The sequence below is a fragment of the Grammomys surdaster genome, unplaced genomic scaffold, assembly GCF_004785775.1.
Source record: "Grammomys surdaster isolate TR1022 unplaced genomic scaffold, NIH_TR_1.0 124988, whole genome shotgun sequence".
NCBI lineage: Eukaryota > Metazoa > Chordata > Mammalia > Rodentia > Muridae > Grammomys > Grammomys surdaster.
This window is the reverse complement of record NW_021619916.1, coordinates 332,775-359,456: the sequence shown is the minus strand read 5'-3', so window position 1 is coordinate 359,456 and position 26,682 is coordinate 332,775. Positions and strand designations below refer to the sequence as shown.

The 26,682-nt window shown below is 42.1% G+C and overlaps 1 protein-coding gene across 1 annotated transcript; it reads left to right on the top strand.

Moving 5' to 3' along the window:
* The first annotated feature begins 8,186 nt into the window (after positions 1 to 8,186).
* Positions 8,187 to 25,274, top strand: Gatm (glycine amidinotransferase). Its single transcript, XM_028784964.1, has 9 exons — positions 8,187 to 8,302; positions 9,574 to 9,792; positions 15,440 to 15,635; positions 16,693 to 16,883; positions 18,574 to 18,711; positions 18,851 to 19,015; positions 21,122 to 21,185; positions 21,860 to 21,976; positions 24,204 to 25,274. The coding sequence occupies exons 1-9, from the start codon at positions 8,234 to 8,236 to the stop codon at positions 24,314 to 24,316; spliced, it is 1,272 nt and encodes a 423-aa protein (XP_028640797.1). The 5' UTR covers positions 8,187 to 8,233; the 3' UTR covers positions 24,317 to 25,274.
* The last annotated feature ends 1,408 nt before the right edge of the window (positions 25,275 to 26,682 follow it).

The window sequence follows — 26,682 nt, the reverse complement described above, 5'->3', positions numbered from 1 at the left end:
GAGAGAGAGAGAGAGAGAGAGAGAGAGAGAGAGAGAGAGAGAGAGAGAGAGAGAGAGAGAGAGGGATAGTTCTGTGTGTTGTCCTGCAAGGTGCAGTGGTATGCATCAGCCCAGGAGGCTGACATAGGAGAGTTATGAGTCCAAAACTAGCCTGGGCTACATAGTAACTTTTGTCTTAAAAAGCAAAAGGTGCCATAATGCAAAGGAAATGAGCTCTGTGTGAGAATCAGATACGGAAAGCATCTTTCTTCCCCATTTCTGTACCTACTGTCAACATTGTTTCTTAATATCCTGTCCTGCTAGTTCCTCTTCTCCCCATTTCAAGTATCCCAAGTCAGGGGTACTGAGGGATTAAATGGATTAAGGAAAATCATTCTGCTAGTAAATTGCAGAATTGGACCATTTAGCTCCTGAGACCACACTCTTTGCCACTGTCCTGGACTGTTTCACTCTGCCACAGTACCTACCATGCTACTAAGGTGAAAATGTTTAGGCAGCAGGCAGAGGTTTTCCTCTTTATGCTTTATAACTCTACCAACAAACATAGATTCCATGTGGACTACACTAACTCCAACGTGATCTTTGTTTCTAATGATGACAAGCACTGAACAGTAATAGTATACTTCATGCTATCAACTTTGTGCGTGTGCATGTGTGATCATCTAAGGAAATGAAGAATTCAGCAACAGCTCTGCACAGCTTGCAACATAGCATATCTATTAAGAAAAGTGTGTTTCTTGTGCTGGTCTCTGGTATAACACTCAAGTTGTCATTTGCTTAGAAATAGGTTATGCATGAAACGGGCAAATTCAGTTTACGGCATCATAAAAGAAAAGTTAACTACTTCCTGGAAAAGCAAACACAATGCCTTTCAAAAGCATCAAGATGGAATAGTGAAAAGGTAGGACTCAAAAGATGCCATGAGATTAACTGGTTTGTGCAGCTAGGGCTACAGAGGTTGTGTGTTTCATCCCAGGCTAAGTGCAGAGGCCTAACAGTGGCCAGAATCAGTTCTCTTGATTGGCCTGCTCTTCCTTCAGCGTGTTCTCCAGAGCTCTCAGGCCGGCTTTCATGTACGCTGTGGTCATGCACAGTTGTATAGCAGCAGTACCTATCACTCGGGACTCATATGCTTTGTTGTCTGACTTAAAGGTAGACTTCATATCCCTGATTAGCTTTACTTGAAAACAGCCTAGGTGCAGTGGCTTAGATCTTGAAGGTCAGAGAAAGTAGGACCAGAAGCAGTCTGATAAGATACACATGGGTGCTGTCCTCACACCCCCAGCTACAACTAGGGAGGAATCAAATTCCAGAAGAGAACCTTCTTTCCAACAACCTGATGAAAAGCAACTTCCGATCAAAGAAAGGATTGTTGAAGTTTCCAAGATCAAAGGAGAAAAGTGTACAGTTATAATTGATGTAATTATAATTGAATGATAGGTTGAATTATGTTTTACGATTTTTTTTTTTTTTGGTTTTTTCGAGACAGGGTTTCTCTGTGTAGCCCTGGCTGTCCTGGAACTCACTCTGTAGACCAGGCTGGCCTCAAACTCAGAAATCCTCCTGTCTCTGCCTCCCAAGTGCTGTGATTAAAGGTGTGCGCCACCACCGCCCGGCTACATTTTACGATTTTAGTATGTTACATACAAGCTAGCTTAAATTGAAGACAGGGCTAAATTCTCATGTGTCACCTTAGGCAAGTCATTGTCCAGCCACTGTGCCTACGGTATGGTTCAGAGTGCTCTCAAAAGAGCAGCTCAGTTTTGCCTCCTTTGCAGGGAGAAGGCTGCAGTACCTCAGCACCAGCTCTCTGCTTTCTAAAGCTTAGCTCCCTGAAGGCCCAGCACTGCCCAGCGGGTACCCAGTGGCTGAATGGCTGTTTGTGAGTCCAAGCCGTGGCCCACCTGACTCTTATTTTCATAACCCCATAGTAATTTTCCTACTCCATCTATGAAGGACTCAACCCTAGTGAACACAGAGTTCTAAGGCGGGTTAGAAACCATGCTGATTCTAGCATAGAAGAAGAGGCAAGACTATAGGAGAAACATGGGGTGGGAGAAGAGTGGTGGGTGGCCTTCAGCTTTTGAACCAAATTATAGCCATAAGGGCTAGGGAAGCAAATTCCCTTCTCCTTTCCCCAGCCCATAATAGAAGGAGCCCAGAGTAGCCCAGAGCTGGGAGTAATAAAGACCTAGGACCCCATGCAGAGGAAGGAAGCCTCATGTGACCCCTGGCATGAGAAGGAAGGGCTGGGTTTGGAGCTCTCACGCTGAGTTTGAGGCCCTCCAGCAGCTGACCTGCTCCCTGCCCTCCAGTCCCTTACTCCCCTAAGCTTTTTGATGTAGTGAATACCTCCTGTGACCATCAAAGAAGCCACAGAGTAAGGAATGTTCTAGGCAGTTCCGTTTAAAGATTTTGTTTTGTTTTTACGTTTTAAACATTCTTTAAAAAAAAAAAAGATTAAACAATCAGGCAAAAGTTGTAACGGGAAAGCAAGGGCAAAGAAAGACTAGTCTTGAGTGTCTAAAAGTTGGAGATGGTTTGGGTTTCCCACCCCCACCACCCCTACAAGGGGCTTCTCGGTCCTGAAATTTCCCTGCTACAGAGCTAAGCTAGTCCAGAAGCTAACCCCGTGAAGCTAACCCCATGATGTCACAGAAGCCTTTGCTAGGAAGATTGGCAGGCTTGAAATCTGTCCACCTCATATTTTGTTCTGCCCTTAAATTTTGGATAATAGTAGAAGCAGAAATTGAGGGTTCCTAAGCAAAAGTTTAAAACTAATCTTACAAATTCTGCTTAACTCTTCTTGCAGGCTTTTCTTAAAGCCCCAGTAAATGGCTACAGCAGTGTTCTGCCACTTTCCTCCTAGGTGGAGAGAGTGGTAGGACAGCTTTCTTCTTTTGTGACATTGACCGAGATTGGGATGTTATGGGCTTCTGGAGAAAAGAAAATCTTATTTTGGAGAACGATAGTTTTGAAAATTTGTTTAGCAGTGTTATCAGAGAGACAAGAGTGAAACAGCTAACTCAGAGCTCAGAGTGCCCGGCAAAGTGCGCAAAGGAGCCAGGCAGAACCACTTTCCCACGCTTATCTCCTGTCCCCTCCAGAACAGCCTGTGGGCCGGAGGGAGCCAGGCAGCTGTGGGAGGCTTTCTCCCACAGCCGTGCCTACAGTTTTGTCCGAGCTGAGCTACAAAGGAAAAAAATATCACTGACAACAAGGAAATGTCTGTGTCTAAAGAAAAGCAGCTTTTAGGGTTTTCTTTCTCTGATTATAAATGTAATAATATCTCATAAAGAAAGCATACAAGATATTTAAAATCAGAGAACTACAGATTATTTATTGCATTTCTAGCCCAAGACAGTCACTAGCTTTTGATATTAAAGTTGGGTAATTAGAAATCTTCTTGTAATCCTCCTTCTTAAAGGATACACGTTCTGCCCCATGATGGCATTTTTTTTTCTAAATCTTAACTTTATTCATCCCCTTAAGAAAATTCCAGAGGCCAATGATATTCCTCAACAGGTAAAGATGCTTGCTGCCAAGCCTGATGACCCAAGTTCAAATACTGGGACCTACGTAGCAGGTTGTTCTCTGAGTTCCATCCATTTGTATACCCACCGAATTTTGTGCTCACTCACACACAATAAATAACAAATGTTTAAATGTAAAAATAAAAAATAAAACATTCACTAAGGAAAAATTTGTTCATTATAGAGTCAAGAATTTTGTCCTATGTGAAATGTGCTGCAACTCCCTGAACTATTCTCTGCAGCGTGATTAATCATTCAAATCTCTTCCTTGCTTTAGAGCAAGGAAGACCTAGACCAGGAACAAAAATGAAAGTCAGCTTGAAGAAGATTGCTGAAACAGAGTGGGAGAGTGGCTACAAGGATGAAATGGGAGAGAAAACAGGAGCTCATATGCTGTGTGGATTTTATCACATGAACTGGCCTTTGAAAAATGGCCAAGTATCTGGTTAACTCTGCAGGCAGAGCGTGACACTCAAGGGCAGGAATTTTCCTGCCTTATACTCTGATATCAAGATACTACCTCCATCTTTTAGTTTACATTTGACTCGTAAGAGGAGAAAGTGTTCATTGTATCAGAATTCTAGAGGATTCCTGGAAACTAACGTGAAAGATGTAAGACAGTCCCCTTGGAAAGAGACTCTGTTGTTTCTTCTCGTCTTCTTAGGGCTGCATCAGTTTGAAGGCTAGATTAAGATGAGATTAGTTTAAATGCTTAGAGATAGCTGCAGTTAACCTTCATGGACATTTCTCTTTGCAGGGGTCTTCTGATGAAAGAATCCTCCTCATTAGGAGATTCTGAACAGTTAGAACATAGCCATGCAGAGTTGATACAAATCCTATGTGGATTTGCAAGGTTGTAGAGGCTGCCCACATGAGCTTTGGAAGCTTCATTTGAAGTCAAAGACGGTAAGATATCAATGCTGGGCTTTCAGCATCGAACAATTGATTGAGGGCTGGGCTGTGTCAGGCACTATGCTCGGGGTATAGTGGAAGGTAAAACAGGCTTCCTGTCCTTGAACCTACAGAAAGAAAACTGGACTAGTCGTAGACTCCAGAGGAGAATGTCATGAGTTAGATGAACACTGGGTATCAGGTAAAGAGGCCAATCCTATAGCATCCTAGGTACAGAAAGGAAGGTTTCATTAGCTCCTCGGATTGATTAGGCAAGTAAGAAAGACAACATTAAGAAAAAAACAGTGGCCTGGGATATAGCTCAGAAGTCACGTGCTTTATTATCACATATAAAAGGCATTAAATTTGATCCCTAGCATCACAGAAGTAGACAATAGCAATGACAAAGAAGACAAAGGAGAAAGAGTGAAAAAAAGATGAAGAAAGGAGAGGAGGAAGAGGAGGGGAGGAGGGGGTTACTGAAGAGGAAAGACTGAGTTACACAGGGCTCACTGGAGTCTCACAGTAGACTACGTACTACTTGATACTTTACAAGGAGAGCCCTGTCTTTCAGCCTCTAGATCTCTTAATCTTGGACTGTTTGGTTGACTCCCTTCTCCCCTGATTCATCTGCGTCAAAGGAGAAGGTTGCTTTATGAGTTCAAAAGTTGGAGAAATCATTCTTGTCAATAGGTTTCACTTCTCCAGGGACGTGAATATTCTGATTTCACCCTTAGCTGGTTCCAGATTAATAGACTGATAGCATCCTCTTGGCTTCCTTTTTGAACTCCGTGTTGGTGATCATACTGCTGTTAAATGCAATCTTTCATGTATATTTTTATTTATTGGATAATTCATTCATATGTCAAAATTCAAAGCAACAACATAGTTTACAGTGAGAAATTTTCACCTTATCACCAAGCCAACTGGAGACAATGTAAGCTATTAAGATTCTATGTATCCTTGCCAAGAAATGTTTTAACGCATCACAAATAATACATCTTAAAAATTGAAAACAGATTTTTTATACAATATATTCTGATTATGGTTTTTCTTACACCTTTGCCTCCCAGACCCACCCCAACTCCCCATCTACCCAAATCCACACCCTTTCTTTCTCTCTCTCATCAGAATACAAACAGGCATCTAAAAAATAATGATAAAATAAAAAACAAACTGGAATGGGATAAAACAAACTACCAGGAAGGAAAAAAATCACAATAAACACATGGATATGGAGACACACATGTTCATGCACACAGAAATTCTATAAAAATACAACAGTGGAAACTATAGTATATATAGATGCAAAAAAAAATCCGTGAGGGAGAAAAATCAAAAATAATGGCCAGACAAAGCATTATGAGACAAGGAACCTCCAACAACGGCATTGAGTTTGTTTCGTGTTAGCCATCTGCTGCTGGGCACAAGGTCTGTCATTAAGGGTGCTTTGTATACCAAGTGAGACTCCACTAGAGAAAGCCAATTTTTTTCTTTTGCAAATGGTTATCAGTTAGAGATAGCTTCTAGGTTAGGAATGGGTGCTTGTATACACTTGCCCTCTCGGTGCTGGGACTCCATCTGGCTTAGACCTGTGCAGGCCCTGTGCATGCAGCCACAGCCTCTGTGAGTTCCTGTGTGCTCAGTACTGCTGTGTTTGAAAGGCTCGGCTTCTGCCGTGTCATCCATCCCCTCTGGTTCTTACACTCTTTTCACCCCCTCTTCTGCAGAGTTCCCTGAGCCCTGAAGACAGGCATTTGATGGATTTCTTATCCATCTAGGGTCTCAGTCGTCACCCCCCCTACACACATACACACACACAGTCCATCCCATGTAGGACCCAGTATGCTGAGGTCTCTCACTCTCTGCATAATGGCTGGCTCTAGGTCTCTGTATTTATTCCCATCTACTGCGGAGGAAGCTTCTCTAATGATGGCTGAGCAAGGCTCTGATCTGAGTATAGCAAAACATCATTAGGAGTCAAATAATATTATTGTAGCTTTCTTCTCTACATTCTAGTTGTGAAAATATACTTTAGCATCCTTATTTGAACTTGAGCATTAATTTATTTTCTCTGATTTCATTTTTTCTTCAATCCTCAAAATAGAAAAAATAAAGTCCAGGGAGGTTGGCTTGCTTTGCTTTTATAACTGTAGGAGTGGTGTGTGGGGCTCGTTCTTTCCTACTCTGTTTCCCTCTTAGAGATAAGGGTGTCAATTTGGCTGTAAACGTTTCCCATTATCAAAAACTAAATTGCCCCCTAACTTAGCCAGACACTCTTAGACCTTACGCTTTCAAAATAAAAATAATGTCTTTAATGAGGGACATAAGGTGTTTGCAGACCTCTGACAGAACTGAAACCAAGTAAAGTGAAAGTGTTCTTATGTGAATTTACCAGCCATTGTTTGAAACAGAGTATCAGATAGACTAAGCCAGCCTGGAACTTGCTCTGTAGACTGAGCCACTATGGGGGGGGGGGGTGTCTTATAAGGCTTGTGGTGAGGTTTGGTTTGGCTGGTTTGACTGGTTTGGTTGTTTGGCTGGTTTGGTTGTTTTTAAATGCATGATGGGTGAGCACTCCTCTACTGTTATATCCTTAACCTTAACTGTCTTTTTAAATCCCGTTACTGAGAAGGGGTACATCTCTGGTCACCCTGAGTACACCCAGAGACATAGCCCCCAGAGTTGATTGTGTTCTTCTATCATGTAAAAGTGCTTTTTTAACTTTGAGAAATTCTTGAGATTCCCCAAAGCCCTCTCTAGCAGATGGAGCCTTCATTAGAAAGGTCAAGGGTTGTGAGTCCAAGCCACACACCATTTTAGGAGCAGAGCTAAGATAGGAACCTAGACTCACCATATCAGGACCTTGGGGCCTCTCTGTTGACAGAGTATTACCACGTAATCATACAACTCATAGCTGCCTAGGCTCTACCGGCACCGTTTATTTTGGTCTCTGGTTAGCTCATGGACGAGGGACAATCAATGCCACCGTTCTCAGTTTCTAGAAAACACAACACAGAGAAGCCTGGTGTGCTCATCGTACATGTCTATAATCACAGGATCCAGGAGAACGAAGGGCCGGAGCCAGATCGGACTACACAGCCAGGCAAGAAGAAGTACTCAAATCTGCCCCTTCCGTTAGGAAGTGACAAGTCTATTCGAGTTCTCTAGTTTTAGTTCTACAAATCCAGTTAAGGGAACTACTTTGTAATCAAGCACACAAGTCATGTCGAAAGAAACCTACTAAGATGCTTCGGAAGGAGAAGCCAACTGCAAGCCCTCCCTTATTACTTCCGACTTATTATCTGTCTGTTTTCACAATTGAGTTTCTCAAAGCAGGAGCACCTAGCCAAAGACCATTTGAAAGGGTCATTGTTATAAAGACCACCACCACACAGGCTCAGGTCGCAAAAGTTGGAAGCTAACATGGGGTCGTTTCTCTCAGTGTCCCACGGAGTTCTGGGTCAGTGCACACATCTAAACTTAAGCCTAAGATTGTCCTTGAGGTTTGCACATTCAGGTTGCAAAATGGACTTTTAACAAGACAGACGAACGAACCATCCCAGATGGACATTGGGTAGCCTTGTGGGTCTTCGCGGCCGCTGACCTGAGCCAGTCTTGGAGACACGAGCTAAAAAAGGGCCAGCCCTGGGACGTGACCCGCGGACGCCGAGGCCACCTGTTCCTGGTAGCCAATGGGCCGGGCCCTGGGCGCGGCTACAAAAGCAGCGCGCGCGGCCGCTGGCTGGGAGCTGGCGCGAGCTTGGCGGCTAGAACCTTGTGCACGCGGAACAGCGGAGATCAGAGCGATGCTGCGGGTGAGGTGTCTGCGCGGCGGCAGCCGGGGCGCCGAGGCGGTGCACTACATCGGCTCTCGGGTGAGTGTCTACGAGACCTCGGAACCTCTGCGGGATGCAGGGTGGGGACCCAGAGGGAGACTGGACACCCCAGTAAGAGGGTGGCATGTTCTGGGTTCAGTGGCCTGTGAGGGCGTTTTCTGGGAAGATGCCTGTGAGGGGATGGATGGAGCCTACAAGCCAGCTCCAGCTGAAACACGGACCCCCGGGCTTTAACGGGGAGTTGGAACGAGTCCATCCTGTCCCCCACCTGCTGCTCCGCCAGGCCCTCTGCTTCCTTGGGATATCCGAGCACATGCCTGCAGACCCTCCCTTGCTCCTTGACAGGAATAGCTCTGGCAGATGAGTTCTGCAAGCAGCTGGTTCTGGAACAGCTGTCACTCTCCCTCTTGCTTTGGATCTCCACCCTTGGGTCTCTCCAGCCCACCTCTAGGGAGATTTTTAACAACTTGATAGAGATTTGGGGGCGGGGTGAGGTTTTCACTGGGGAGTGGGTGAGGGAATCTTCCCGTTCTAGGGTATACAAGCCTGCATTAAAATGAAGAAAGGAAAGAAGGAAGGAAGGAAGAAAGGAAGGGACGGAGGGAGGGAGGGAGGGAGGGAGGGAGGGAGGAAGGAAGGAAGGAAGGAAGGAAGGAAGGAAGGAAGGAAGGAAGGAAAAGAAGTTTTTGACATGCTTAGATGCTTTTTAAGTTTAAATTCTGTGCCTGTCTGGGTTAATCCTTAAGTTACAGATGACAGTCATTCTTTGTCTTGAAATGCTTTTTTAAAAAAAAAAAAAGAAAAGAAAGAAAGAGGGAATATGTCAGATATTTTTTAAAAAGTTGGGGTTGCTTATTCTGAAAGATAAGGTCTTTTCAGATTCCACGTTACTTACAGTAAAAAGAGCTCCGTTTTGGTAACCTTCCAGACTGAGGAAGAAAGACTTCCTCCTTCAGTTGGACATTGCCGGGACTTACTGGGCACTTCCTTGAGGAAGAGGATGGCCTATCTTCTAAGAAAGTTTCTGAAAGTTAGTTTGCAGAAACTTTGAGATAGAGATGGGAGGTGGCTGGGAACCAGATCTTTCTGGGAGTTTTAAAAAGTTACAGCATGTGACACAAACAAAAACAGCCTATAATCAACAAAAAGTTATGTGGTTTTTCTCTCTCTTTTTTAAATCACCCCAAACCCCTCTGTTAGTCAACATCCTAGGGTCCCCTCAAGTACATATCTGTGTTATCCTGCGTTCTCACACCTTAACCACACCTTGTTTGGGTGTTTGGGTGTTTGTCTGTTTGTCTGTTTTTAAGCTTGGAAGATCCTTAACAGGATGGGTGCATCGAACTTTCCAGAGCACCCAGGCAGCTACAGCTTCCTCCAGAAATTCCTGTGCAGCTGAAGACAAGGCCACCCATCCTCTGCCCAAGGACTGCCCTGTCTCCTCTTACAACGAATGGGACCCTTTAGAGGAAGTGATAGTGGGCAGAGCTGAAAACGCCTGCGTTCCACCGTTCACAGTGGAGGTGAAGGTAAGCTAGAAGCACTGTGGGTCAGGAAGCAGGGCCTCAGCGTCTGCAGGAAGGAGTCTGCTGCGCCTCTCCTCTGCAACTGCCTTCAGTCCACTGGGGAAGGGGCATTGTTTTTTAAGATATTTTGCTAGATACCTCCAGTATTTAGTATTTACAATTTTCTTCCTTCTTGAACCCCGGGAGTTCAGAACTGTCCTGGGAATCTATTCTTTGGATATGCCTCCATATCCAAACAACTTGTTAGTCTGTGGTCTCACTTTTTGCCCAGTACTCAAAACCATTCTCACAGCGGGTCCGTCCTCCAGTCCAGCCCAGCCCGCTCCCCTACCATCTCATCTAGATCTACACTAGGAACTCCATAGTGGACATTGCCACAGGACCTCACACTTGGCACAGCTGGAATTTCAGTTGCAGACACCTCTCAGCCAAAGCTTTCATTTCTTCCTTTTAATGTTTGTCAGTCTTGTTTAACCAAACCAAACCACCAAAGATCTTTGATTTCTCCTCAGTCACATCCTCCACATCAAGGATCCAATCCCTTTTTTTGAAAGGAAGCTTGCCCCATGCCTCAGCCTCTGCCCCGCCCCCCGCCCCCCCCCCCTGGAGCTCATCTCCTCCTGGACCTTGTGATTAGCTCCCAATGGCCCCTCCCATTCACTCCCCTCTCCAGACTGAATCCCAGCCACCATTGGAGTGACTTGTTTCAAACTCAAATTTCATCATGTGACTCATTGTGCCCTCATGATTGCTCTGCTTTTCCAACTCCCTCCTTCCATTACTGAAGATAAAGCCCCCATGGCGTTCAGGTTTCTTCACAAGCTGGCTCTTTGCACCTTCACGACTCTCAGTTTACTTATTGTCTCATCTTAGGAGTGTGTTACTATAGCGGATATTTCTATTTACGTTTCTTTCTCACCTATTATTCTACCTGAATTTTTAGCAAAGAAAGACCAATAGGAGCCATGCCTTTGCTCCCACCCGTGTCTCTCACCCATTTTCCTGCACCCTTCTGCAACTACCTAGCTACAAAATGCCTTTCTCAATTCCTTCCAGAATTTCCTGGCAACAAGTAATATGTTCCTCTATTAAAATAAACTCCTAGTATTTATTTGCAGTATTCTTATGGCCAGGGTCCTGATGGGCTAGTGTTCAAGTGATGTGTTATAGAACGGTTCCTTCCATTTTGTAGGCAGTTCCTAAGTTCTTGTCCATCATGAGTTAAAAGTACCTCTTGAGTATACTTGAGTTCTTTTTAAATACTTACATTTTCATTTGTAATAAAGTAAAGAAATGCATCTGTAACAGCTTCTCCATCACCAGAAGTACACTGACATAAAGAATCTTCATTTCTGTTCGGAGAGATACAATGTATATAACTTGAAGCAGATTCTAAGTGTCTTATGCCACCCAGCCCGCCAGGCAGTCGAAGTGCAAGGAAAGTTAAGAAAAGAGCCATGCCAAGCACAGGTAGTTACAGGCATTCTGAAGGAAGACAGTTCTTAAGTAAGACCTGGCAGACACAGTAAAAGTTTCTTCCTATTGTTCTGAGTATACCTTTAGCTCTGATAATTGAAATTTGATGAACAAATTAGTTTATATACTATCCTCATATCTTAAAATAAAACAAGACAGAGTATTTCAAAGAATTTTCTTGAAAAGAAGTATCCCTGACCATTTTGATTGTGAAAATTCAAATTCAGGTAATAGTTTATCACTTAACTAGTCTTTAAACTATTGACCATTATACACTTGTAAGATCTGACTTTAACTGTTTTTAACTTGCATGTGTATGCCTGTGTGCATGCATGTGCATGCCTGTGAAAAAAACTTGTGCAGCCAGAAGAGGGTGTCAGATCCCCTGGAGTTAGAGTTACATGTGGTTCTGAGCTGCCAGACATCAGTGCTGGGAACGGAATTCAGATCATCTGGAAGAACAGCAAGAGTTTTAACCACTAAACCATCTTTTCAGCCCCACTACAATGTGATCTTATGGAATCAGGCTTCTCAGGCATCATTTGAAGTGTTTAGTCACCGGGACTTATGACTTTAGACTTTGTAGCTTAAAATACTTGTGGAATGAATGCCATTAAAGTCAGGAGGCTGTCAATGCATTAGTTATTTGATAAAAGTTGGAGAACTAGTCTTATTGGCTGCTTGCTTGACCTGCAGAATTCCTAGTAAGAAGTTTACAAACTACCTCTCAGACTTAAACTTAAAGGTATAAAGGTAAATGTTGCAAAGCACAAAATATGGAAATTATAGGTCATAGCTTTATGAATCCAGTTTGCCTAGTACAACACAAAACAATGCTGGGAGTATAATAGCTGAAGATTAGTCATATTGATTCATTTACTTTCCTGGTTACTTCTGTTTTATGTGACAGACTATGCTAGGTATTGAGGAAGAAGAAAGTAAATGGAAGATATATATATACTCTAGAAGGAAGACAGACAGACAGACAGACAGACAGATGAATATCATGAAGCTTAGGCTAGTCTTAAACTTGCTGTGCATCTAAAGACAACCTTCAAGACCAGCCTAGCCTATGTGGCAAAACCTCATCTCAAAAAAAATGGTAAAACAATGTAGTAGAGTTTCTCTAGATGAATAGAGTTTAAATTATGTTACTAGACATAAGTGTTGGGGATTCTTTTTTCTTTTAAGGAATAAGAAACAGCTGTCAGAAAGCACTATTTCAAAAACGTAATGGCCTTTTCTTTTTGTAAAACATAAATAGTTGTTACAGTTTTTTTTAAAAAAAAATAAGGCCCTTCATAGAGGGCTTTAAAAATAATATTAATTAAGGCTAATGTAAATATAAGTTTATTGCCAAATTAACAAGTAGTTTTTGCTTATTGGTATTCCTTAGCTCTCTGAAGAGAGTGTTTGGAAATTAATGTGACAGACAGACAGAGGGTTTTAGGATGTGGGGACTACAATATTTCCAGGACTGCAGCTCCATCTCTGCCACAGGATATTAAAGACATCATGCACTACAATAAAGTGTTCTTTACCTGGAAACACTTGGTTAATGATCACTAACTCATTTAGCAAGGTTAAAAAGGAAGAGTAAACAATTTCTAACTCTTTCTTGGAAAATGTAATTTTCCCTGACCATTTGAACTTTGTCCAGCGTTTGCCAGACTATAAACTTCACAAACATCTGTTTAAATAACATTTTTCTCCCTGAATAGTTGACTTAGTGTTTCATATCAAGGCAAGGTTGTCTCTGAGACTCCTGCCGCATACTGTGGAGTGAGTCTGGCAAGATGACGTGACTGTGCCTGCGGCAGTTCAGTGTTGGATTGTCAAAGGCTTCTTGTCCCTTAGTGGACTGTAGGAGATGTGCCTGGCATGAGAAGATGGGACTGGTGAATGGGCGGGTAGTAGTACCAGGATGTGTCAGAGAAGGAAATAAAGAGTCATTATTATCCCCTGCTTCTAGCTGCTATTGAAGCTGCTACCTAGGGGTAGAGAACCACTTGTTGTTTTGGTCTGGGGTTTGGTTTGGATTTGTTAAGATCGGATTAGCCATAAAAGTATGCAGATGTTTAATGCTGATAACTTTTTTTCCCTGGGTCAGAAATTGAGCCTATTTGTTCATAGATCTTCAAAAGTCGAGTTAATCAGAACAGGGACCAACGAACTTTTTTCTGTAGAGGGTCAGACAATAAACGCTTCAGGCTTTGCAGAGAACTAAGTCTACATTGAAGCTTTTGGATTCTCCATCCTGCCGCTATAACAGGAAGGAGGCCACAGGCACTATGTAGACAAAATAGTGTGGCATGTCCCCTTAGTTGTTTGTTTATAAAAGTAAGAAGCCTAGTTAGATTTGGCCTGTGGACCTTAGGTTACCAACAACACAGCTGCAAATGTGAAAGATCTGCTTTACAGTTTGTTCTGGACCATCCAGCCTGGGTCCCAGCCCAACTAGAGGCTAGATTACATTCATATATTTTATACTTAGCAGACTAAGATAAATATGGAAACAGAAACACATAGCCTAGAAAAAATGTCTTTGACATTAAAGATGTAGACATTTAGTCCAGTCTTGATGAACAAAACTATTAGAAACATTAAGTGTGGTGGTACACACCCTTACTCCCAAGACTTGGTAGAGAAAGGCAGATCTCTGTGTGATCTGGGCCAGCCTGGTCTACATAGTGAATTCCAAGATAGTCAGGGTCGCAAGATGAGACCCTAACTCCAAACAAACAAAACCAAAACTCTTTAAGAACAAGAACCATAATAAATGATTGTAGTTTTAGAAGGTTTTATGTGTCAAGTTGAAAATATTCTAATTTATAGGACACAGTAGCCAAAACCCTGACTCTATTTGGAACACTGTCCGATCAGAGAGCTGAAGCTCCTGCCCTGTTTATTGAGGTAGGAAGTGAACAGATGACTTCTCAGAGCCTGGTCCTTATGTGGGAAAGGGCCACATGTTTTAGTGTCTGTCTCTTGGGTAGGATTGCCAAATGCTGTGGAGATCCAGCTAAACAAACCAGACTCCAGTGCGCTTGAGTCTTTAACCCTTTTGTCCCCTCTTTGAAATAAGATGCAGCAAGCACATGCCCAGTATATTTCTTTAAACTGACTAATAACTTAGACTAGTACAAAATAATCTTAATAGGAACTCTTTTTTTTATTATTTTTATGTTTTGTTTAAAACCTTTGGAAGGTTTTTACATACTTAGCTTCTATAATACTGAGACTCTGTGAACTTGTGTATCAAATTATTTCTTCCCAAAGGGCCTGAAGTGACCTGAGATTGGATTCAAGAGAACTGGGAGATGTGAAGTGTGAGACACACTGACAGACAGGCCCCGCAGCCTGGCTTCCACTGCTGCAGTTTTGTAAAATGCAAACTCTATCCAACGAGAAAGCGAGCCGTGCATGTAAAGACATGCAAAGCACATTTAAATAACATGTCCCAATCTTAACGCGGTTAAAAGATCTTGCCCCACAAAAATCTCTTGAAGCAATGTTTTCCTGAAAGAACTCAAGAGTTTGTGGATAGTTTAGGGTCTTGGCTCAATGTAGGGTTTTTATTCTCTTACTTTGCTTTGTTTGTTCTCCTGTTGTTTCGTTTCATTCAGACACTATAACAGGAGTATCTGCATCCTGTTTTGTCTGTGAAGCATGGAAGATTCCAAGCCTGTACTGGGGACAGACAAGCTATTAGGGGTTGGGCATTAGATCTGAGGCAGAAGGATCAAAGCCCTCAAAGTATCAAGAAAATTCAAGGGCTAGAGAGAGATGTTCAGTAGTTAAGAGCACTTCCTGCTTCTCCTGAGGACCCTAGTTTAGTTCCCAGCTCCCAAGTCTAGCACAGCTCAGAACTGCCTGTAACTCCAGCTCCAGGAAGTCCAGCACCTTTTCCTGGCTTCTTTTGGTCACACATGCACACATGAAAATAAAATTAAATATTTAAAAATACATAAGATGATTCAGAGATCCTCATTCAACAAATCCTGGGTATCTATGCAAAGATGGCCTGGCTCAAGGCTATGGATCAGCTCTGAGCAAGATCTCTTTGTGGTCTGGGTCCCTCTCATGTTATACAAGTAGTTGTTCACAGCCTGTGAACCTACCGTCAGCTGCTTCATTCTCCTATAATGCTTTGTTTACTTTCTTCTGCTTCTAGGCCAATACATACGAAAAGTACTGGCCATTTTACCAGAAAAATGGAGGACTTTATTTTCCCAAAGATCATCTGAAGAAGGCTGTTGCTGAGGTCGAAGAGATGTGCAATATTTTATCAATGGAAGGCGTGACCGTGAGGCGGCCTGACCCCATCGACTGGTCACTGAAGTATAAGACTCCTGATTTTGAGTCTACAGGTCAGTGCTGTCAAGAAAGTAATCTGACAGAGCCTTGATTTTCTGTTTCCTTCTTGGATATTTAAAGAGAAGGCTCTATGGATTTCTTGAAGAATCCTAAATTCTTTGAAGCTTATTGAGGAAGAGTGTGGTTCATTTTGATATGATTGCGATACACACATTCTAAATGTCTAACTGTGGTAGACACTCTACATAAGAACAGTGAGCTGTCCTTGATTTTCATTAACAACATAGGGAAACAGAGGGGCGGAGCTATAGCTCAGCGGTGAAGAGTGATTGCTATTCTTGCAGAGAACCTGAGGGTTCAGCCTTCATAGGGTTCACATCGGACAGCTCAGAATTGCTTGTAACTCTAGCTCCAGAGGATCTGACACCATCTTTTGGCCTCCACAAGTGCACATACTCATACACAGATACACACACACACACACACATCATCATCATCATCATACACAGATACACACACATACACACACACACCATCATACACAGATACACACACACACCATCATACACAGATACACACACACACCATCACAACTGCTTTTGTGCTTGAGTTCTTTAATTATTTTTCAGAATGATCTTAGCCTAGTTTTTAATTTTCATTAAAAATTCTGTTTCTAGCTGGGCAGTGGTGGCACATGCCTTTAATCCCAGCACTTGAGAGGCAGAGGCAGGCGGATTTCTGAGTTTGAGGCCAGCCTGGTCTACAGAGTGAGTTCCAGGACAGCCAAGACTACACAGAGAAACCCTGTCTTTAAATAAATAAATAAATAAAAAATCTGTTTCTGTATCTTAAGGGGGGAGGGCTATAAGTAGAGAAGGTTCAAAATTTCTCACTTCTTCCTTTCCATTTTTGTTTGACATCACCACCCAACAGGGAATTCTTGTCAACAATCTATTCTAGTGTATATCATTGCATCTGCCGTGTTTTATAGAAATATATAGACATGCAAGGTTTTTAGTAAACATTCTTCTACAAAGACATGTTATACATCTTTTAATGCCTTGGGAATTTGAGTCACTGAGGTTCCCATGGGACTCTTTGGTCTGATAGGTTTATACAGTGCAATGCCTCGAGACATCCTGATGGTTGTGGGGAATGAGATTATAGAAGCTCCCATGGCATGGCGCTCACGCTTCTTTGAGTACCGAGCATACAGGTCAATTATCAAAGACTACTTCCACCGTGGGGCCAAGTGGACAACAGCACCCAAGCCCACAATGGCTGATGAACTGTATGACCAGGTAGGTCCCTAGATACAGACCAGCTTGTCGGTGACTGTTCCGAATTATCCAAAGAGGATAAGAAGGACTTCTTTGATACTTTGCATATATTACGTATTTTCAGTTTTAAAAACTGATTATGTTTAGATGAAACTAACACCAAATGTTAATGATCATAGCAGCAGTAATAATAGCTCGTACTTATTGCTTACTATGGACCCAGTCCTGGGCTCAGGATATATCATCAATTGTGTTTATTCTAATAAGAATTCTGGAAGGGAGTGGTATGATTTCATCACAGGGAGAAGAACTTGTTCTAAGGGCACATTGCTGTTCACTGCTGGAATCTCAAAAATCTTTAGGCTAAAGTCTCTCTTTTATTTTCAGCAAAATAATCTGGTGTCTAGGCCAGACTCACAGTGAGATGACAGGTGTAGCTGAGCTTTTACCTGCAGGTTCCGCATTCATGAATTCAACCAACTGTCAATAAGTAATGTTTTTGAACATTATGCTTATCTTGTCGTTCAACAACAGTATAGTGTAGGGTTTATTTACACAACATTTGGGTTATGCTGAGGATTAGAACTACTCTGGAGATGGTCTAAAGGATGTAGGGGACATGCGTTGTTCCTATGTAAATGCTATACAATTTTATGCAATGGAATTGTACGTCCATAGACTTTAGTATCTATGGGGTAGTAGAAACAATCCGTCTACAAATACAAGGGGTGTATATTTACTAAGCTAACTATTACTCATAGAAAAATTACTTATAGAAATAATTTTTTAAAATTACTCTAGGCATTTAAAGATAGAAATGAAAAAGTAAGTCAGGCAAATCCAAATTTGGCAGGGAGAGGCATTGCATCTTGTTTTAGGGTAGGAATTGGGCTCAGGACCAAATTCCTTCTCTAAAGGAGCAGGGTGACTTCATCCCACTGGCTTTCAGTATTGTAACTAGCTGCATGCGTCCGTGTGTGTTGGCTGTCTTCAGAATCAGTTACTGCCCTGCACCACTTGTTTCTAAGCAGCAGGAAGTTACTCCAATGCTTTACATTTTGTTGTGGTGATGGTTTTATTGTTTTGATTTGTTTATATTACTTTTGTGTTTGCTGTGGCAAGGTACTTGAGAGAAAGAATAAAAGTGAGAAAAGACTTATTTTGGTTGGTACCTTGGTGAATTTCATTGGCTGGCCCCACACATATGCTTAGGCAGAACAAAGTATTGGCAAAAGCATCCAGGATGTTTGATTTCTTGGCAGACAGAAAAGAGAGTGGGAATACAGGAAGAGACTAGAACAAAATAGATGCCCCCACCTCCTGAGGACACACTTGCAGTAACCCACTTTCTCCCAACTAGGCCCCACCCCCTAAATTTTTACCACCTCTCAACAATTCAATCTTATGACTCCATCAAGGATTTCATCCACTGATTAGGCTAGAGCCCTTTATAATCCAATTGTTTCTGTAAATACCAAGGGGTATGCTTCACTAATTCCTTATGCTTTCCTTAACCCAATCAGATTGGCTGTTAGAATTGATTATCACAGACTAACATCTTTTCTGTGGATGTTTTAATCAAGAGTTGGTTGGCAGTAATTTGGGAAATGGTGGTATTGAACCAGTTAATTTAAAAAATCATGTATATTCTTGTAAATAAGTTCATTAAAAAAATAAACACATTATGTGTGTCCGTTCTTGTTCCAACTAGGATTATCCCATCCATTCTGTGGAAGACAGACACAAATTGGCCGCTCAGGGAAAGTTCGTGACAACTGAGTTCGAGCCTTGCTTTGATGCTGCTGACTTCATTCGAGCTGGAAGAGATATTTTTGCACAGAGAAGCCAGGTTGCTAAAGGCCAGCTCTGAAATCTCACCTACGTCATTGCGTTCTTTATTCCTAAATTAACAACTTTTAGATCCTACAAACTTTTGGTTTTCCAAACTTAGAATGGAATCTTTTAAAGATTGTTTTTTTTATTTTCAGGTTACAAACTACCTGGGCATCGAGTGGATGCGTAGGCATCTTGCTCCAGACTACAGAGTTCATATCATCTCTTTTAAAGACCCCAATCCAATGCACATCGATGCCACCTTCAACATCATTGGACCTGGTCTTGTACTCTCCAACCCTGACCGTCCATGTCATCAGGTAGGAAAGTTCTTAGCACACCAGAAAAGCTAGAGACCATAGCAACTTCATTTAAACAAAAGATTGGCACCTTCAGTGACCTGGTCTGCAGGTCAGTCAACGGGATCTGCAAAAGAGAGAGTGGGGATGGAGGGACAAGAGACACGAGGAATGGGGCCAAGACAGAGTTTTCTAATCAAGGCTCGTTTATTGAAAGAAAATCATGGGTATATAAGCACAAGCAGGGGAGTGCAGCTGGAGACACTTTACCATGAGTGCCTTGCAGCTGGGGACACTAAACAACAAGTCCAGGATATGTCTGAGAAAAACAAGATGTTTATCAGAATGTGCTCAGCTGTTGTAGCCTGCTTGCAAAAACATCATGCTAGTAAAACAAGTCTCTTGTCAAGGTGGAAAAGTATCAACCTGCGAATTTATGGCCCAAGATGGCTGCAAAGATGATAGCCGCTTTCTGCTAGGAGTTGGCTCCCAACACTTCAGTGATTCTAAATGACAAATTTAGCACTGGTCAGCGGCATTCATATCAGACTTTGAATTTCTCATAGTATATTTACAAGATATTCAATGTGCAGAAGTCTACACTGCTGTTGTGATGGTTAGCATAGTAGCATCAGACTTAGATTTTAACTGTTTGCTGTTGTCAAGGCATCGAATTTATGTCTTATTATTATTCAACAGTGATTTCCAATTGTGGTTCAACAAGATTATAAGCAAGTGACTTCATGTGGCCAGAGCGATGCCACTGAGCAGTAGGCGTCTTCTCCTTCAAGTGGGTCAGATTCTCTTCAGCCTGCCCCACTCTGGGGAGGGGCAGATCTGCCAAACCTCAGCTGCTCTTTCTCTATCTCCCTCAGCCTCTCGTCTCCCTCCAGCTGGACAGTGAGTTATTTGCAAGGCTGTAGGACAACTTTTAAAAAGTACTTTCATGCTGTGCACAGTTCATTTCTATCCCTTATTTTCACACATAATGACCAGGATGATGCGTTTCATTTTAGTAGAATGTGTTGATATTCTAAGTGAGTGTACGGTTGTAAGTAGAGATGGCTGACTTGTAATGGATATCTAGTGGCAACCATGGTGCTTTGAGACTACATCTCTGACATTTGCCCTTACTCATGGCCGTGCAAAATGCTGGAGCTGTGGATCATACAGACTGTGAGCTTGGCAACCTCACAATGGTGTTTTCTTGTAACTAAATAGGAGGTATTTAAATTTTCTTTAATGAGGAAAGTATCTTTGGAATTTTAAATTTTGAAACTTGAAAAGCTTTAATAGCTCTGTTGCCTGATAGCGTTGCTGGGAGAAAAAGATCTCTCTCTCTCTCTCTCTCTCTCTCTCTCTCTCTCTCTCTCTCTCTCATGCGCACGCACACACACACACACACACACACACACACACCACCACCACCACCACTACCCACCAGCACCACTTCGGACATACAATGCGTTCTCTCCTCAACCTTCTCATCTTCCCAATGAAACTCCTCCCTGCCAGTCTCTTCCCAGATTTATGACTTTTGGGTTGGTTTTGTGACCCATTTTGTTTGAACTTACCCACCGGAGCCTGGAGGTATCACCACTGTGTACAGAGTGAAGACAATGACTCAACAAATAGCAAACAGTTCCACAGCTATTTTAAACTAGAATTTGAACAAAATCATCAACTTTTAAAAGTTTTTTTGTTGTTGTTGTTAGTTTTTCTTTTTTAAACAGGGTTTCTCTTTATAGCCTGGGCTGTCCTGGAACTCACTCTGTAGACCAGACTGGCCTCGAACTCAGAAATCCGCCTGCCTCTGCCTCCCAAGTGCTGGCATTAAAGGCATGCGCCACCACTGCCCAGCTTTTAAACGTTTTTTTACATCCTTATTTTGGAAATGAAGGAGACATAAAGAGTTCCCAAACAGAGTTATTAGTGGTAAAGAGAGCTGAGCATGATAGCACATGCCTCTAATCCTAACCACTTATGATGCTGAGGTTGGTACATTGCAAGATCAAGGCCAGCCTGGGCTACATGGCAGACTCTATCTTAAAAAAATAAAAAGTAAGGACTGCCAGAAACCAAATAACAAATGTGGATTTAATTCTGTTGAGTTGTTTGATCTTACAGATTGATCTTTTCAAGAAAGCAGGATGGACCATAGTTACTCCTCCAACGCCAGTCATCCCCGACGGTAGGTCTACTTCTACATCCTTCCTGATCAAGGGTCTTCACCTGTAGTGATCACTAAGTCTTACCAAATTAGAGTCGGCATTTCCCCACTGAGCAGTAAAGTCATGGCTGACCTAGAGTCAGGGTGCGACACGTGTTTGTGAGTTTTTCTTTTATAGGAAATAAAACTAGAAAACAGAATTTTAAAATATTATATAAAGCAAGATATGACTTTTAAAATAAGATAGGATGAATTCCACATGTTTCACATAAAATAAGATAGGATGAATTCCACATGGGTTCACTTGTGGTATTTATAGATATGCTGTTTTACAATTAAAACCTATGTTCTCAGAGCTGGGAATGTAGCCCAGTGGTAGAGCACTTGCCTAGCATGTTTAAATCCCTGGGTTTGATCCCTAGTAGTACAAAAACTACTTAGGAGCAGAGTGTCTGTAACACCAGCACAGAGAAGGCTGAGGCAGGAGGATTGCAAGTTCAGTGTCACCGAGAAAACTTGTCAGAAAGAAAAAAAAAACAGTAAAAAAAGAGTAAGATAGTAAAATAGGTTTTCATGTGGGAGGTGAGGCAGGAAAGGGACTGGGCTGTCACTTCAGCATCCTTCCCTGGTAAGTCACTGCTCTAAGCAAGAATGGCATCAGGTATTCGTTGTTTAACAGTTGTTGCTATTTGCAGATCATCCCCTCTGGATGTCATCCAAATGGCTTTCCATGAACGTCTTAATGCTAGATGAGAAGCGTGTGATGGTAGACGCCAATGAAGTCCCAATTCAAAAGATGTTTGAGAAGCTGGGTATGTGTGATGACTGTAGCTCGCTGTCACGGTGTTAACGTTCACTACTAGCTGAAGTATAGGCATGCCTAGTTTAATATTTGGTTGATTGAATTCAATTTCTGTTCCCTTTAAAGATACCAATTTGTTATTTTATAATTGTCTAGTGTTTTTTTTGGTTTTTCGAGACAGGGTTTCTCTGTGTAGTTCTGGCTATCCTGGAACTCACTCTGTAGACCAGGCTGGCCTCGAACTCAGAAATCCGCCTGCCTCTGCCTCCCAAGTGCTGGGATTAAAGGCATGCGCCACCTCCACCTGGCGTGTTTTTTGTTTCTAACAAGCATAGTCTTTGAAAGTTGGGAATACAGGGACTAGACTGCTAACCAAAAAGTACACATAGAGGGACTCATGGCTCCAGCTGCATATGTAGCAGGATTGCTTTATCTGGCATCAGTAGGAGGGGAGGCCTTTGATCCTGTGGAGACTTGAAGCCCCAGTGTAGGAGGTGGGATTGGGTGCGTGGGTGGAGGAGCACCCTCATAGAGACAGGGGGAGGCAGAGGGGATGAGAAGTTTGCAGAGGAGAAACTGGGAAGGGGGACACATCTGAAATGTAAATAAATAAAATAACTAATAAAAAAGAAATAATAATAAAAAATAAAAGTAGGGAATGCGTCATGAGCTCGATAGTTAATAGCCTCTATAGTTCTGCTGGATTCCTTGTGCCTGTGTGTTGAGACTTACTAATACTCAACGAGTTTCTCCGCCTTCTCCAAGGAAGAAATTACTGAAGGTCCTTTAGAAGTGATTTAGTGGTAATTTTGTGTTTTGGGGGGCTTAAAAGGACACAACTGGAAAAGTGACTCGTGCACGCATTAAGATCAGTTACCACGGTTCTGAAATGCAACAAAGGACGCCAGCCAGTCATTCCACTATTAAAGAACAGGATTGATTTTTACTTGGGGCAAAGTTTTCCTATTCTGCCATTTATGTTTTAGACCAGGATTCTAATACTGTTAAGGAAAACAGTGAAAGAAATGATTTCACATGAGCCAAAGGACACAGATTATGTGTGTGAACCATTCGACATATCCTCAGGGTGAACGTGGATATAGCCAAATAGCTTATTTGGTGAGCTCAGGTTGTTAAAATTTTGCTCTACATTTCAGATATAGTCCATAGAGGATTATTTTCCTATTTGCTGCATCCATCTGTAATGTAGAATCAGTTTAAAAATAAGATAGCCTGGTGGTTTTGAATTGAGCAGAATCTGATGGTTGAGCCCATAACACAGGACACTTCTCCTTGGCTTTCATTAAGTAACAAAATTACCTGGGTTCAACTTTTTCATCTTTTATGATTTTTTTCCCTCAACTTAAACTAGTGGAAAGTGTCAAATAATCTGATTTGACATTTTAGTTTTGTAGTTAAAAGTCAAAATTTTAGAGGTAGAGAACTTCTGTAAGTTTCACCAAGTAGCTATGAGTTCCTCCAATTCAGGAAGAATATCCTATGACTAGACAGGACATAGAAGTTTCTCATCCCACATTCAAACCCCACTCTTAGTCTTCAAGCCCCATGAAGGGGGAGCACCTTGGGGGTCTTTCTCATGGCTCCTTGTTCTTGTCCCCATGCAGTGGGCACTATAGTGACTACAGCTCACCTGCCTCCCCAAACGAAGGAGAAATGGATGAGATTATCTATTTTAAAGGCCTACTGTGTCTAACACAACATTCTTGCTGTTAATTAAATGGCTCGATCTCACTGTAAATATGTCCTTACAAACAGAGCCAGATAAAACTAGTTGTCTGGTCAGTCCTGGTAGCTGAGTAACCGTAGAACCCGGATATTAAACTACAGGTCTGATGCATTCTTTCCTTGAGATGGCCTGGCATAGTTAGTCTGTAAAAGATGAATGACCCTCATTGTACCTATGTACAGTCAACTTTTTAGTACTTAATTTTAGTACTCGGTAGGTATATCTGATCCCAGGCTGTTGATTTGTGAACAGACAATAGAACACAACTTGAGTCTCTGACTTTTTTGTTGAAGATGTTATATTAGTGGTGGTCTGGGCTAGATGAAATGTAATCTATGATAAAAAGATTCTAGAAGAAAGGACCACTGTGGACTGGACCATCCTGAAGGACCTGAACCGCAGTGTTCCTCCAGGTGTTTGGACTTTACTCTCTGTAGAGGGACTTCGTGTAAGTCTATCTAACTGGGCTTGTCGTTCTCTTTCAATGCAGGTATCAGCACCATTAAGGTTAACATTCGAAATGCCAATTCCCTGGGAGGAGGCTTCCACTGCTGGACCTGCGATGTCCGGCGCCGGGGCACCCTTCAGTCCTACTTTGACTGAGCAAGCGTGGTGTGGCTTGGGGCATAGCCTCAGATATACCTAAGAAGCAGCAAGGCCCTTCTCTCGCTTTAACAAGTGCATGAACTGTAGTGCTTTGAACAATCACATCCTTAACAGGGTTCCCAAGCCTGGGTTACTTTTTGTTGATGTAAGGAAGATAACTTTTGATAGGTCTTACTTTCTTCTCCTCAAGTTATTTACTATTTGGCTTCAAATATAAAAATTGAGTAAATGTATACCGGGGCAAAAATTAGTCATTTGAGCAACTTGGCCGCTAATATTTAACCATCTACCTCTGTTTTTAATTTTCTTTCCTAAAGGCAGCTTGAAATGTCAAACCTAACCCTGTCCTTTTTTCCTCTTTGATGGACTTATAAATGTTCATATTCTTCTTTTTTTCTAAATGGGACAAAGACTTAGGGGAAAAAACAGATCCTAAGTAGAATAAGATATTTGTCTCTTTTTCTATAAAAATAAATTTGGGTGGTTTTTTTAAAAATTTGTTTTTAAATAACCTAGACTATGCAAACACTGAAAAAAAGTGACTTCCATGAATGCTTTTAACATTCTTGTGTCAACATTTGGTACTAAACTCTGATTTTGCCTCTTACCTCATCTCAAGTGGGTTACCCTTCCTTCCTTCCTTCCTTCCTTCCTTCCTTCCTTCCTTCCTTTCTTCCTTCCATCCTTCAAAAAACTTAGAGTAGCGCTTAGTGTAATAGAGTGAAACTTGTAGATCCCATCCCTAAAGGTTGATGTTCAATATCTAACAGGTATAATGGCATCTTTGGTAATCTAAGACTTGTTTACATATATGCAAATTATTTAAGGCATAGAGTTTTAAAGCATTTTTTAAAAACTAATGCAGGTAAAAGAAATACATGTGACATGAAATAATTTTAATGTTGGATATGGATATGTGTTTTTATTCTAATAAACTTTTGTGTTCCAAATTGGATTTTGTGAGAGTTTGGCTTCAACTCTAACTAGTTTAGTGAAAGTAACAGGATTGTAGCTGTTAGATGAGAGAGAGAGAGAGAGAGAGAGAGAGAGAGAGAGAGAGAGCCCGTGTGTGTGTTTGTGTGTGTGTGTGTGTTTGTGTGTGTGTGTGTATGTATGTGTGTGTATGTGTGTATGTGTGTGTGTGTTTGTGTGTGTGTGTGTGTGTGTGCGCGCGCGCGCATGCTCTGTGGGTACGTGTGTGGAAGTACGCACACATGCATGTCTGCATGTGGAGGTCAGAGGTCATCCTCAGGTGTCGTCTACAGGTTCCATCCACCTCTATTGTTGAAACAGGACCTCTTTTGCAGCTTCCTGGAGCTCACCAAGTATACTGGGTGACTGTCCAGGAGTTTCAGGGATCCAGCAGTCTCTCCTCCCAAACTGGGATTATAAGCACACACTACCACTCCTGGCATTTTTATTTGTGATCTGGGGATCAAATGTAGTTGTCATGCTCACACTTGACCAACCTGGATTTCTCCTCAGCACTACTCTTGAACAGAATTATAATTTTCTGAGATAACCAAGATATTCATTCCAAATTCAAACCTAATACTGTATTCAAAAGTGGTTGACAAAGATTGGTTACAATCCTAGCACTGAAAGGTAAAGGCAGGAGGATCAAGAGTTCCAGGTCAGCCTTAGCTACATAGCCAGTTCAAAGGTAGCCTGGACTACATGAGACCTTGTCTTATATTAAAAAAAAAAGAAGGGAAGAAGGGAGGGAGGGAGGGAGGGAGGGAGGGAGGGAGGGAGGGAGGAAAGAAGGAAGGTTAAAAATAGAGAAAGGGAAAAAAGAAGGAAAAGAAATTAACATAATCGGATTTTGGCTTATTAACCCCCTCATTCATTCATAGCTGTCTGGATGCTTTGTAAGTGTGAGTGGGGCAGTCCTAGGGGCTGCTTTTACTCATGATAACATTGCATAGGATGTGTAGTTAAAAATAAATCACATGTCTCAGCCATTCCTTTAGCTGTTTTGTGTTAGGTCACAGGACTCTGTGGTGTGACACTTGAATGGATGGCTTGGGAAATAAATGCAGCTGTGGGGGCACACTGGAGGCATCCAGCCTGAGTGCTCCTGCCGTTCTAATAGACAGCTTCTGCGTTCTACTTGGGGGGTGGGGGTACCTATTCCAACCCTTCACTTTGCTTTCTCAACCAATCACATTCCATTTGTTCCTGAGAAAACAGAGACCATTGGGCATCCGTTCCTTCATCTTCAGCTCCAGTCCCTGCAGATACATGCTCACTGGTGCAGTACACTCCGCCTAAGGTTTTCTCTTTCCTAGCCTTTACCTGCTAACTTTCTAGAGCAGGGGTTCTCAACCTTCCCAATGCTGTGGCCCTGTAATACAGCTCCT